The sequence below is a fragment of the Rattus norvegicus genome, chromosome 20 (genome assembly GCF_036323735.1).
Source record: "Rattus norvegicus strain BN/NHsdMcwi chromosome 20, GRCr8, whole genome shotgun sequence".
Classification (NCBI taxonomy): domain Eukaryota; kingdom Metazoa; phylum Chordata; class Mammalia; order Rodentia; family Muridae; genus Rattus; species Rattus norvegicus.
Window position 1 is genome coordinate 30902762 of NC_086038.1, and position 14332 is coordinate 30917093.

General features: G+C 51.1%; 1 protein-coding gene across 1 annotated transcript in view; it reads right to left on the reverse strand.

The window, feature by feature from the left end:
- Window positions 1-14283, reverse strand: part of Hkdc1 (hexokinase domain containing 1) — a 39008-nt gene extending 24725 nt beyond the window's left edge. The window contains exons 1-6 of the mRNA XM_039099162.2: window positions 13667-14283; window positions 8812-8974; window positions 3339-3487; window positions 3138-3257; window positions 1678-1773; window positions 572-671 (exon numbers count right to left, since the gene is read on the reverse strand). Coding sequence (XP_038955090.1) covers window positions 572-671; window positions 1678-1773; window positions 3138-3257; window positions 3339-3487; window positions 8812-8974; window positions 13667-13729 — 691 coding nt within the window. The 5' untranslated portion in view covers window positions 13730-14283. The remainder of the gene's footprint in view (window positions 1-571; window positions 672-1677; window positions 1774-3137; window positions 3258-3338; window positions 3488-8811; window positions 8975-13666) is intronic.
- Between the last annotated feature and the right edge of the window lie 49 nt (window positions 14284-14332).

Below are 14332 nucleotides of genomic sequence, written 5' to 3' on the forward strand. Positions count from 1 at the left end.
GGGGAGGAGGAGGGGGAGGAGGAGGAAGGGAGACTGAAGAGGGCAGTCATGGGATAGAGAAGCAAGGAGAGCCATCATGGTCTAAGGGCTAAGAGAACGTGGCCCAGAGAGCTGCCCAATTGGAGTTACAAGCAGTCCAGACGGAACCTAGGAAATAGGATAACTGGGGGTTACCGATGGGAAAACAGAGTCTAACCGCATGGAGGGTAGGCAGCTGCCCGGCTACTGGGCTGCTTAAGGCTTATTAACATAGAAAGGCCATGTGTCTTTCATTCAGGAACATAAACCAGTAAGGCGGGAAGGAACCCCACGCCAGGATTTATTAAATATTTTTACAACAGGATAGAGGGAGGGAAGATGGATGGACAAAGGGAGGGAGGATGGAGGGACAGAGGGAAGGAGGATGGAGGGAGGGAAGATGGACAGAGGGAGGGAGGATGGATGTAGATGCAGGTTTCTCATCTCCCCGTGTTGCTCGCAGAAAAGTGGCAGCACCCTTTATATGTATTTAGGTTTTACTCAAACTCAGCCCCAGCCCCACCCCCTCCCACCTCCGAGTCCACTGAGTTACCAATGATAACGCCGACCTCACAGTTGGGATCATCATAAGCACAAGTCATCATGGTCCCCACAGTGTCGTTAACCAAGGCCAGGATGTCCACGTCCAGGTCCTGGTGAACAGAAGGCCTCGTGGGTGTCAGTGCGGGGAAGCCGTACTCTCCCCACCCCCACCACCCCCACCCCCACCCCACACAATGCACTTCACTAGACACTGCCTGCAAGAAACAGACTTTGTGAAGATTCAGAGTCTAGGGGAGGAAGGGGGAGCTTGAGCTTCTGTGTTAAGGGAGTGTCTTCTGTGAAGGGGCAGCCCCTGGCATCTACCCCTGGGGGAGATAATGGAAAACACATCTGTCCTGGGAATAATGGTTATTTCTAAGAGAAAACATGTCAGTCCTGGTCCACAGGGCCCTGCCCGGGAAGCTAGCAGGGCATCAACCAAAACCCATCTCTTCTACATGGGTTTCCTATTCTGTCCAGCCCTAACACCACGGTTCCCTCAGACCTGGAGGACTGTTTTAAAGTGAGAAGAAAGGATTGGGAGGCAGCACCGTGAAGTCTCCTTTGGGGTTAGGGGGTCATACTTCCCAGTGGCACGCCCGCCTCCATAATAGAGGCTCATTCACCAGCTCAGCCGAGAACGCTAAGAACAGCTCTACTTCCCGTCAGGCAGCGAGCGGTTTAGCCTTTAGTGTTCAGGATTCTTTTCTCTCTTGCTTTTGCTGCTATATAAATGACTGTAAAATGTTGTCAAAAAGCAAGCCGACAGCTCAATAGGGAGCTAAGAGCAGTGTTCTTTAGGTTCTTTGTTATCCGTGTGTTGCTTCCTTGGTTAACTAGGAATTGCCCCCAAAGCGTGTTATTTCCACCACCACGCCCCAGCCTAAGGAGGAGGGAAGGGGCTTTGGGCTGGACCTTAAACACAGCCACAGCCAAGTCAACCTTCCAACCAAGGCAGGTTGAGATGTCTGTCTGCCTCTTGTGGTTCTCCAGAAGGCCTGTGCTCATCTACAAAGGGGACCCCGCTGCGTTCTCCTTCCAGGGGGGTGCACTACAAGGGCCCCCAAGCCCAAGGGTAGAGGACTAGGAGGCTTCACACCAAGGTAAACCCCTTACCTTGTGCTTTTTCATGGCGGTGGCCAGACGGTTCACCACGTCTGTGTCCTGAACTCCCCGGGCCTTGAACTTCTTGGTCCATGACAGCAGGAAGCCCTGTGAGGATGCTTCTGGTCAGTGTACGAAGTATTAAGGCTGTGCCATAGCAGGCAGACAGCCCTGGCTCTGAGCCCCACAGGCTCTCCTCTCTCTGATCAATCACTCTGATTCTTCAGGGTTTGATTTTGTTTCTTTCTTTTTCTTTTCTTTTCCTTTTTTTTTTTTTTTTTTTTAGATTTATTTATTATGTATACAGCATTCCACCTGCATGTACACATGCAGGCCAGAAGAGGGCACCAGATCTCATTACAGATGGTTGTGGTTGCTGGGAATTGAACTCATGACCTCTGGAAGAGCCGACAGTGCTCTTAACCTCTGAGCCATCTCTCCAGCCCTTGATTTTGTTTCTAATTGATGCATGATAATTGTACGGATTTAAGGGGTATGGAAGGGGGGTTCAGTGCATGATCCACTTGGGGCAACCTTCACAAATGCTACAAAGAGCTATGGAATTTTTTGTAATGAGACTTATCTAGATTTCAAAAACAAGTAAAACTGGAGAAGCAGAGGCAGGTGGATGTCTCTGAGCTAGCCTGGTCTACAGAGTGAGTTTCAAGACGGGAGTCAAGAGTTTTTTATTTGTATATCAGAATCCACGAGCACACGTGCACACTTCCCCTCCCCCACCTCCGGCTGCACCCAGAACTAATAAGAGAATGACCCCTCCTCTCACACCCTGGGGTAGGGTACTGCGGTGTGTACAGAATGCACAAGTTGTAGGTCCCCAGAACTAGCATGGTGCTACTCTCGTAGGGACTTCCTGGAGAACTTAATTTCAACTCGGAAAAATGATTCTCAAGTTGAATGAATGACCATTACTTACAAATGGCTTTTCTCCTCTGAATTCATGAGGAATTGCAGGCTTCTTTTTTTACAGATGAGAAGTTAGAGATTAACGGACTTGCCTAAGCCCACAAACTCCCCAATCACCCCTCTTCTAGTCCCCTAAATTATGAATGAAGAAATAGACAGGAAAATACTCCAGGAGTTCCAATCAGACCCACCGTCAGACCCACAGTTGGGTTTTTTGTGCCACACTGCCACCTTGAGGCCACTGAAGGCCACTTCTGCCTTCATAGGCTTCAGCAGACAGAGGAAAGGAGGTGCCAGGAGGCAGAGGCAGGGAGATAGCTGTGACTCTGAGGCCAGCCCTGCATCTCCTGGCAGCCTTGAGATGTGCACTTAGGGGCCAGAAAGCCCTCCTGAGAACCACCGAAAACATCCCGCCCCTTCATGCTGTGTAGGTTAAGCGCAGAAATCAAGGACCCATGTCTACCCGGTTCTGTCTCACATTAGCAGAAAGACCAACAGACCATGCTGCTTCCTGCATGCGTCCATACGCTCTCACCCTCCCGTCTTACCTCCTCCAACTTATTCTGTCTGCAGGGAAAAGAAAAGGTGAAGCCCAGAGGCAGCTTCTTGTGCGTCAGATCTTTGGTCTTCATGAAATCTGCCAGGCAGTCAGCTACATAGTCAAAGAGCTGCCAGGAGAGCACAGGACAGGGTTTAGGCCGCACCTCTCTCTCGTGGCTGGGACCCAGGCCTATCCCTCCTGCCCATACCTCCGTGCCATTCCCACGGGTGATTTCATTGGGCATTGGGTAGAACTGGCTCTCCATCTGGACATTTTGCTTGCCCTCTTCCGAGACTTGCACCTTCAGGACCCGAAACTTGGACCCTCCGAGATCCAGGGAAAGGAATTCCCCGTTTTCTAGGAGAAATGAAAACAGTCACCGTTCTCTGGTGGTAAAAAGCCAGACACACAGCAAGCACTCCTGTCATCATCCCACTAGCCTGAGGGCTGGTGGTTATGCTCTTCCGTCTGCTCCACATAGGAGCACAGGTCTGTCTGGTTCTGCTCCACTCGGGTGACCCCACTTTGTGATCGCGAGGCAGGGTCTGAGATTGAGGGTCAAGAGCAAAGCCTGCACCCAGACGCTGTGTCTAGGAAGAAAGGTGTCATACCAATCACGGGGAAAACTCAGATAAAGACGTGAGCCAGAGAGGTGCAGCTAAGAGAAGCCAGCCTCCCACAAGCCCCAGTGCTCAGAGGGAAACAGTTTAGAGGGGAGGGCAGCAGAGACCACGTGGTTGACTTGGGGTGCTGAGAATAGTTCATTTAGGAGCAGGGGCACACAGTCTCTCCAATAGGAGCAGGTGGTCCTTCACCTGCACCCAGCCTGCATCCAAGAAGGATGTTACAAAAGGAGACACAGAACGATGCATGCATTGAGGGGGAGGGGGCACTGCATGCCACTGACACCTATGCAGGGCCCTCGCCAGTGCCTTTGATGTCAGTCACACGTATGGGAAAGTCACCTCCTAACGCTAGACCTGTGGCTCCATAGGCCTGGTGTGCACACAGTAAAGAGATCCCATGCCTGCAAACACAAATAGAGGGTCTGATGTCACAGCGCGGCAACCTCAGCCTCCTGAATGCTGAGGGTCAGCTGGACAGTCCACTGCTGCTGGTGAGCTATGAGTGGTGATGCCCAAAAACATCTCTAGCAGACAGCAAAAGCAAAAAGCCCGGGGAAGAGGTTCCCTACACAACAAATGTGCCCGGACAATGCTCCCGAGGTTTCCCTGAACTGGCAATCCGAGAGTTAAAAGCTGATGCTTAGGTGACCAAAACAGTGCTACCCAAACTGTCACACACGAACCTAGCCCACTGAGTATGCGGAAGGGGCCTGGGACTCTGCATTTCTGAACACACCCCCACCCAGCTAAGACGTAAATCATTTATAAGCCCAGCCAGCTGGAATTCTGTTTCAGTGGAAGCAAGTTAGAGATTATCTCCCTAGATTAGCTCTGAACAGAGCCTGAGGGAGTGGCTTAAGGTTTATTACTGGGCCAAGGAATCAAAGCACAAAACCCATCCACCGCCGCAGGCGCTCGCCCTGGTTATTCTGGAGAAGTTATGCAAACATTCTCAGAGCACCTACTCCGTAATCAGTGCCCGGTGCCAGGGAGGCCAAGATGACCGGGTGTGAGCACCCTGAGGGGGTGTGAGCCCCCTGGGGGTGTGGCTTATCAGATGCACAGTGCTAATTAGACAAATGCTCTTCTTGGGAAGCTTATGAGTGGGGGATGGGAGTGGAGTGGAACGTGAAAGGTGAGAACCCTCCATTTCCCCACTGAGGGAGTTGGCAGCCAGTCAGAGAGGAGAACGTGTGTGTGTGTGTGTGTGTGTGTGTGTGTGTGTGTGTATAGGATTGAGTCACAGAAGGTGAGCATAAGCCTCAGAGAGACTTTAAGGAAGGCAAGGGCAAATCTGATTGAGAGTTTTGGAAAGGCCTCCAAACTCCAGCCGGCTGGAGTTGCCCTGCTGTGAGGATGTGAGGATGTGAGGTAGCTGGCTGAGGGTTGGTTAGTGTCAGTTCCTCCCTCTGTCCCACATCACATTCTTATCACTGTGCAAACAAGACACCGGTGTGACTCAAGATGTCATTTCGTGGAAACCATGTGGTACGATCCCGTCCACGTGCTGGGACTCTAACCTCAGAGAAATGACTTCCTGGACCCTGGGGGAGGGAGGCCCTGCCCAGGCAGGACAAGAGAACATGGTAAGGAGAGCATTTCATAGCAATTATTAAGAAAACGGCCTTCCTCTGTGGGGCTACCGGGAGGGCTGTTGGTAGAGCGAGGGACTGCTGCATAAGCCTAGGGACCTGAGTTCAATCCCCAGCACCTACGTAAAAAGCCAGTCATAGTGGTGCATGTCCCATCACTGGGAAGGCAGAGAGGAGAATCCGTGAGGTTTGGCAGCCAATCGGTGAACACTAGGTTCTGTAAAAGACAAATACTGGGGAGAAGCTAATGAGGAAATTCATGAGAGCAACCTCTGACTGACCTCCACACTCACGTACTCACACACCCACACTCAGGAAAATGTGTACCAACGTGCACACAAACGTGTACAAAAGAAAACAGCCACCTGAGGGGTACAGCAGGGGTTCCCCTCCTTGAATGAAAAATAAAACAATAAAATGGAAAGGCCATGGCTGCTTTTAGGGATGGTGTAGGAGAAGGTTTACTGTGGATAATGGGGGAGTCCAGAGAGGACATGACGACGAGCTGTGGGAAAGGGACAGGGGGAGGGAGAGGGGAAGAGAGGAGAACCAGGTGCAGCAGCCTGGAGGTCAAAAGGTACAAAGAGGGTGGGTAACCAAAATGGTTGGCTATGTAAGCAAGAGCAGACCAGGCCCTTAGGCTGGAGAGTTCAGGGTGGGTGGCTGGGTACGCCAGCCAGGAGGGCCCTGAAACAGGGACCAAGGGATATCTGGAGAACCTGGTGCCTACACCATTTAATACAGCACCTCAGCCATTTGCCCCAGATTTGAAACCTAACATTCCCTAAGTCTACACCTGAGTTTCTTTCCTATTTTCTACTACAGTGTCTCCTACAGGCACCTGGAGGCCAAATACGAGATTTCTGGAGACCCTTGGGAACCATGTCTAGGAATGGCCCTGGTGCATTTGAGTCTTCTGCCACGAAAAGTATGAAAGAGAGGCCCTGCAGCCCTAGGGCCTGTCAGCCTGGTCTGTGTGAGCATATCTAACTTTAAGACTCACCCTGACCCCTACCAAAGGGCGGAGACAGAGGTCGAGGAGAGAGCCTGCTTTGTAGGAACAAAGAATCACTCCATTACAATCTGGTGGCTGGGGAGGAGGCAGATGCTACAAAGCCCTCCCTCTTAGGCCTTGAAGATACAGTCTTCACAGGGAAACATCAAGTCCCTCAGCTCTTCCACTGACAACCTACAAACTGGTTCCGCGTTCTGGCTATACCGATGCAGACCGCAGAACAGTGGTCCTAGGGGCTGCCAAGGCATCTGACTATTAGGGACCCAGAACCTAGGTGCCACAGAATAGCCTGGCACTGTATCATGTAATGAGGCTACCAGAGGACAGCGATGCAGGGTGTGTATCCTGAATCGAAGAGAATGAAGGCTGTAGAATTTGGGAGGTAGTCTCATCTCTAAACTTTCTAAACCAGTTCCACAGCCACCAGACTACCCGAGGCCACTTTCCCTTGCTTCGGAACCACACCCAGCACAGGTTAGGAGGACTTAGACCTGGTACTCCTCACCACCCCACACACACCCTGTGACTCAGGTGTCAGATGGCCCTGGATGACCTGTCAAGGACCACAGTCCCTGAAGCACTCTCTTCTAGTGTCAGAGGCTGCGCCCAGATTTCAGAGTAGGGTTACACCTCTGCAAACCATGCTCCTCTAGGCGGTGCATTACCCACAAGCACCCAACTGCAAGGAAGGCTGCACCCCAGCTACTTTGACCCAAGCGTTGGTCCCCAGAATCCTGCTAATCCAATTGGAGGTCCCATAAGTACACCCTAAACTTCAGTCTTTGTTTCTTCACTAGCTCTAAGGCTTTGAGCTCTGACACCCCGAACCTGGGGAAGCCTCTTGCTTCCAGTCAGACCCAGCAACAGCCGTCCCTCCATGATATTCTGGGAGGATCACATGCCAGAGGGACCTTAGCATTCCACAATGGCACTGGGTGCTCAAGAAAAAGCAACACTTCTTTTTTACCTTACGGCTTTGCCAGAACGGAAGTTGGCAGACTGAGAACTCATGGATCCTTCCAGAGAATCACTGGGTTGTGCTGGTGGGCCAAACAATGCCCCACCCCGCCCCTCCCCCAGAGCCTCACATCCTGCTCTCTGGGTCAGATGCCTGTATCGGGGCACATGGCAAAGGTGAATCAAGGTTGTAGGTTGCAGGCAGGATCAGAATCAGCTGACCTTTACGTTGGAAGATTAGCCTAGATTATCTCAGTGGGCCTGATGTAATCACAGGGCCCTCAGGTTTGGAAGAGAGAGGCAGAAGGCCAGAGTTGGAGAAAGACCTGAAGACACACTCTTGGCTTGAGGATGAAAAGGGAACAGGGCAAGGAACTCGGATGCTTCTAGATGCTAGAAAAGGCAAGAAACCAGTCTTCCCTTAACTGCCCCCAAAGTCTCTAGAAGGAATGCAGTCCTGCTGACAACTTAAGTTTAGCCAAACTTCTGACTTTGTGAACTACTGCAGAACGTGGACTGTGCTAACCCATGATGTCTATGGGCATGTTACCAGTCTCCAGGGACCATTTTTAGCAGCCACCAGGAGGGCAGATCTTATGCTCAGGCAAACACAGAGCCCAGGTCCTAAATGGAGACTTCTTAGGGCCATCAGCTGTGCCTGGGTGAACTACTTCATAGTTCCTGGGCTCACCCCCAGAGCAGAACAGCAACAGTAACCCAATACATAGGAGTTGAGAATGTGGCTCGGAGGCAGGAACTTGTCCAGCATGGCCAAGAGCATGGCCAAGGCCCAGCGTTCGATACCCAGCCCAGCATATGGATGGACCACCTTCCACCATCTGACGGAAGAGCCAAGGCTAATGGTTGCCTGGAGTCTCCAAGGTGTGTGGGAGCTGGGCCTGGAGCCCAGATTCCTTGCATAGGCGCTCAGTATTACTTCCCCTCACAGGTCCTTCCAGCGCTTACTGTTTCTGCCTTGGGATCTAAAGGCCCAGGAGAAAAGATCACATACTAACTCATTCAATGCCTGTGTCAGGGGCTAGCATTTGGTAAGTGCTCAGAACAGTGTGGTAACTAATCCCTGGCTTCTGGAGACTGTCACCCACAACTGTGACAAAGGTTCTAAGAAGCCCCTATCCTAGAGTGGGGACACTTCCTAGAGAGAGGCAATGGGTGATCTCTGAGCAGCATCTGGAAAATCTAGGGCGGGGGGGGGGGGCGGGGGCGGGGGCGGGGTCAGGGACTCCACTGCTTGGGAGCAAAGGGAATGAGTGAAGATGCTGTGGGCGGAGGAAAATCTGAGGGCCTCTGATGTGGACCCCAAAAGTATTCAGTTAGTGGGACTGGGGCAGAGGGAAGTAGGAGGTTGGAAAGGGACAGAGGCAAGCGATGGGGACTCATCAGTTAAGAAGCTGGTGTGGGAAAGGAGGGAAGTCTCAGTCAGCGGAGCCCCGCTTACCTGAGCCATCAGTCAGCCTGAGCCCTGCTTACCTGAGCCATCTGGAATGGCCCTGACGAATGTGGGCAGCATCTTCACTGAGGCAGTGGGGTTGGTGTCCTTCCCTAAGCCTTTCTCCATCTCGGCCTGGAATCGGGCCATGATGTCCACAAGGGTCTCATCCGAGAGCCGCATATGGTACAGGAACCTGTCCACCTGGAACGGATGTGGGGTTGGCTAGGCTCGGCTTCTGCAGGCGCTTGCCCTCCCAGCTGAGGGACTCCCAGTTCTACAGAGAAGCTGCACTCCTGACTCCGGTGACAGCTAGTTTATATGGGCTCCTGAGGTTACTGACCTGCACATCACCAGCAGGGGTGGCGTGGGTTGGGAGGGGAGAGGACAGGACGACAGAGGTGGAGATAGGGCAGGTCGGTTTCTCTGAAGGGCAAACTGAGGAAGAAGTAGCCCCCACCTCGATTTCAGACGGTGTGTAGGAGTGTGCTTGAGTGTCTAATCTCCATCCAATCCCTGGCCCTCACCATGTACCACTCTCTCCCTGCTGTGAAGATTAGCCATACCTCAAATCTCAGGTGCCTACACTTTTCTCTTTGTCTGGTTTTGTTGTTGTTGCTCGAGACAGGTTCGAACTACACAGCCATGTAAACCAGGGTAGCCTACAACTTGTTAATTTGCCCAGGGGGACCTTAAACTAGTGACGCTCCTGCCTCTGTCTCCTCAGTGGGGTGGCCATGTTGCCATGCCTGGCTTACCACGGAAGATTTTTTTTCCATCCAACCAATGTATCCAAACACATTGCCCTTTGCTTATTGGCTGCTAGGAAGCCCAGAAGGAAATGTGACGTCCGATCGCAATCTTCCTCTAAGTCTCCATTATGGTTTAAGTAAGGTAGTGCTGTGATCCTAACTCAGACATTTTGTTTTACTTTTTGAGACAGAGGCTCACTAAGTAAGTCTAATTTTTAAAGCCACATCAAGGCCTGGTGTGGTGACCCGTTTCTGTGATTCTCGCACACAGGAGGTGGAGGTAGGAAGATCATCCTTGGTTCTAGAGGGAGGTCAAGGTCAGCCTGGGCTGCGGGAGCCTAAAAACAGAAAAACCAATCATGTCCAATTGTCATTTAAGCAACCAGGACTGAGGCAGAGGACCACTGCTCCAAAAATACGGGAAGTTATAAAAATCGCTGTGAGGAACTCAGCCCCGGTGAGGGTAACAAGACAGAGCAGGAGTAGCAGTAAAGTGTCCCGGTTGCTGGTGGTACTCTGGATCCTCAAGCTCGTGAGGATAGATTATAGACAGGCAGGAGGAAAGCAGCCTGTTACATTTACTTGACACCATCTCCTCCCGTGCAGGTCCCGAGGAGGCCTGAGTCCAGGCGCACTCTTGGAGGGGGAAGAGCATCCAAGTCAGAGAATGCAGGCTGCACTCTTCATTGTCTTTGTGGACATTGCCGTATCGACCTCAGTGACCCTTTAAATGGTCAGATAAGGCCCAATCTCAGTCTGTGGCAGAAGATGATGCAGGCAGGGATCAACACCTCCATCGCTTAACAGGACAGAGTCACCACACTCCGTAGCATTACTCACAAGCCCCTGCGCCAACAGCACAGGCCTTTGTTCTGGACACAAGTGCCAGTCTCCTTCAGCTAGGCCTCAGAGGACAGAAGGACTCAACCAAGAGGCCCAAGATGGTGAAACGCCCCCTTGACTCTGGGGCCTGGGGAGGAGGGCAGAGAGAAGCCAGAAAACGATCGGAGGCCCACCAATGAAAAGAGGACAATTGAGCTTTCAGGGCATTTGAGAAGATCGGATGTAACGAGGTCATGCTTCATTAGGCCTTCCCGCTTGGCAGTTGAGCACTAATTGGTTGGCACAAACTTGCACATACGGAGAGGACTGGGTAGGAAGGACATGACCCAAGTAACTGGGGCAGAGGACGGATGCAATGCCCTATGTGGGAACTTAGCTCGATCCTTTACTGCCCTGCCGAAGACCCCAAATGGAGCCTGAACCCACTGCTCAGGCTGAGCATAAAGAACTTCTCCAGACACCCACCGCCATCTGTGTACCACAGGGCGGGCAGGGGTCACTGATGAACCGCCAACCAACGGTCAGTTAACACCATGAGTTGTCTTTCAGTGAGCACTAGTCACAGAAGAGTGTCACATTGGCGATGGGGCGGGGGAGAGGGAAGGGGAGGGGAGGGGGAGGGTACTATTCTTTGTATCTTCCTAAAGATACAAAGTAGTTAGTAGGAGCCTGAGACATATGATGGGACAAAAAAGAAAAGGCACCATTTTCAACCCAGACAGGCAATTTGGGGCACGTGTGAACAGAGTGCATGTACCAGGCACATGGATGCGAGTGGCAGGACCCAAGCACACTTCCTTAGAGTGTTCCAACCAAAGGAGAATAGAAGACCCGGGCAAGCTTTAGAGAGCCAGATGGGGAGCCCTGAAGCTCAAGGCTGCTCAGTTATAGAAGGAAGGAGCCTGAAGGGGCCCAAAGGGTCACTCAGTCCAAAGGTCTCATTAACTAGGAACTGAGTCATAAAACAGGTTCCACACTTTGACCTACTGATTTCACTTTTGAAAATTTATTCTCAGAAAATTATCCCATGTAGGGAGAATAATAAATATATACCAGTTTGTTGTAGCAATTTCTTTCCCCTTGAGGAAATTTGGTTGTATGCTATGAAAGCTATTTCAGGGGAGAAATTGAATATTACGGCTTTAATATAGTAATGTTTAAGTTGTTGGAAAGAGTGTTTTGAACCTTTCCTAATAACCAACAAGGAGGAAAAGTGAAATGCCACAGGGCCCATGTACTTGATGTGCCCCAAGGAAGACACTGAAAGTTGATCGTGGAGATAACAGAGACAGGGACGGAGGCAATCAGAGCTGAAGCAGAATGCACGCCCACCATGAGCAAAGCACAAGGCTGCCCACACAGCACACAAGAGGGCTTGGGACTTGGGGGAAATTAGAGGCGAGTTCAAGTTAACATCTCCATATGCTTGCAATGTTGACATACTAAACTGTGAAAACTCCCCCCCCCCCTCAAAGCCCAATCTGCCCTGTTCTTATGAATGGACTGCCTCTGACTCAATGACCAGGTTCAATCCAGCATTACAATAGGTCAAATACATCAATATATTGAACTGGAAACGAATGTCAGACAGTGACCTTCTTTTTCTCTTCATCTCATCCTGAGATTTCCAAACACGGGGCAAGGGTCTAATGGGTGATCTTTGAAGGCAAGCATGGCCCAGGACTTGACAACTCCAGGGGCAGAAAGTGTACACACCGTCGGACAGGAACCTCTAAGTTACCACTCAAAGAACGCACTTCGCCTTTTTGTTCTGTGGAGGAATGGCCTCCAAACTGACCCAGACTTGCTACAAACCAGTCTACTCACGAGCCCAAGGGACCTGCTGGGTCCTTGATCAGGGTGGCTTTTGGGGATTCCTAACTTTCTTGCTTTTTGAGGTGAGGGGAAGAACTCAACCCGGGTATTGACCAAGGCTGCTGACCCTTCTTCCCGAGGCTCTGGAATTCATCGTGTGAGCCTGTTCCTGGGGTGGTGGACAAACATGCACCAGCTCTATCTATAGTGGCTAGAACAAGAGGCCAGCACTATACATTCAGGGAAGTACAATGACTGAAGTGACTATGAACTAAAGGTTTCAGTCTCAAAGATTCCCCTTAGGGCTGGCCTCTCTGCCCTGCAGGTAGAAACAGCAATGAGTTTATACCCCTCAAGCTGCAGAGGACTTTACACCCCTCAAGCAGTCAGCAGAGGGGGGTCTGGGAATCTAGTGGAACAAATGAAACAGTTGTTAAAGCAGATGGGTTTCTACTCTCCAACTTGCCCTGGCTCTCTCTCACCTGGCTCTCATGGAATGCAGTCGGGGAGCAGGGGTGGGAGGCGGTCACCCACTAGCACAGGAGGGCTACAAGGGGGCCGCACTTCCTCTTTCACATTTCGAAAAGCATTTTGAAGGCTAGAGGAGGCATCTGCCAATTTCAGTTTACTTTTAGTGCCCGGGTGACCTTGGCAGAATCTGGTTGCCCAGAGGACTCCTGTTGTCAATAAAGATGCTACATGCCTCATCCTTGCAGCTGTCAGCAGCCAGTGGGTGTGACCAAGGACACAGGCTGGACTCATTTTAGCTGCCAGGAGAGAATCTTGGTCTCATCACCAGTCAACTATAGCCCATCTTGATTTTGTACCTGGGGCAAAGTAGGCAAAAAATCCTCACCATTAATAGGACAATAGGACATGCTAAAAATTACAACTGTGTTAAAATGTACATGCTGGCCATGCCTAATGGGTTGTAATTCCAGGCACTTGAGAGACTGAGGCTGTAGTATCAAACCAGTGTGGGCCATATAATAAGACCCTGTCTCAAAATAATAATAAAATAAACCCCAGGTTTCTCTTGGTGCCTTTATTTTATGAGATTTCAAACACATGGGTAATCAGATGCACTTTTGAAAGTTCTGATTCTTCATAAACAACTCACCTTCATTGTGGTCTCACCCCTAAATGGCCCTGAATTTGGCACAAAGTTCCTGGAATTTTCTGAAGACTCCCAATACCCCATATTTGCCAGGAGGCTCTGACTGAAAGCTAGGATGTGGGGCAGGAATGTGGGACACTCGCTACTTCTTCCTCGATGAGACTTTCACTGATACAGGCTCCTGGTACTTTTCTAATAAAGTCTCTTACTTTTTCCTTTCCTGCTGGGGCTTGAACCCAGACCTCACAGAAGCTAGGCAAGCACTTTAGAGCTACCCCCCCCACCCCCCACCCCCAGTGCCTTAATCCCTTTTGCTGTTGGGTCTGTCAGTGTAGACTGGGCCAGACACCGTAGCTTCAGAGTCCTCACCTTCTTGATCTGGTCCTCTTTCAGCTTGGTGAAGTAAAACGCCACTAAGTGAACTGCAAACATGTTCCCCAAGTTTGGTTGCTCCTGAGACAGGCCGAGCCTTCCGTACAGTGGCCGCTCTCCCTCTGCGAAGTGCTGCACGCCTCTGGTTCGGGCAGGGAGGTGGGTGCTTGGACTAAAGACTTCCAGCTGCTCGGTTCAATGATTAAACTTGGCCTGTCTTTGGTCCCTCCCTCTGTCACACACTCAATTGTCACACAGGAGGCTCTGGTGGGAGCTGTAGGGAAGCAGAGGAGGAGGCTGGGGACTGACTGGTCACTTGACTGTTTGAGAACCGGGCACCTTGTTGCTAAGTGACACGCTCAGACCTGTGCACTAAGCCCACCCAGCCAAGGAAAACCTTGTGAGAAGTTGGGGGGCAGCACAAAGCCAACTCGAGAACTAAACCCCAGTTCCTCCCTTCTTAGCAAGAGCAACAGAACTGTAGACTCCTGGTTCCCCTAGGCACCATCTTTTTTCTGGGTTTTGTTGTTGTTGTTGTTGTTTGTTTGTTTGTTTCTAGAGATAGGGTTTCTCTGTGGAGCCCTGGCTGGCCTCGAATGCAAAAACCCGCCTGCCTCTGCCTCCTGAGTGCTGGGATTAAAGGTGTGCACCACCACTGCCTGG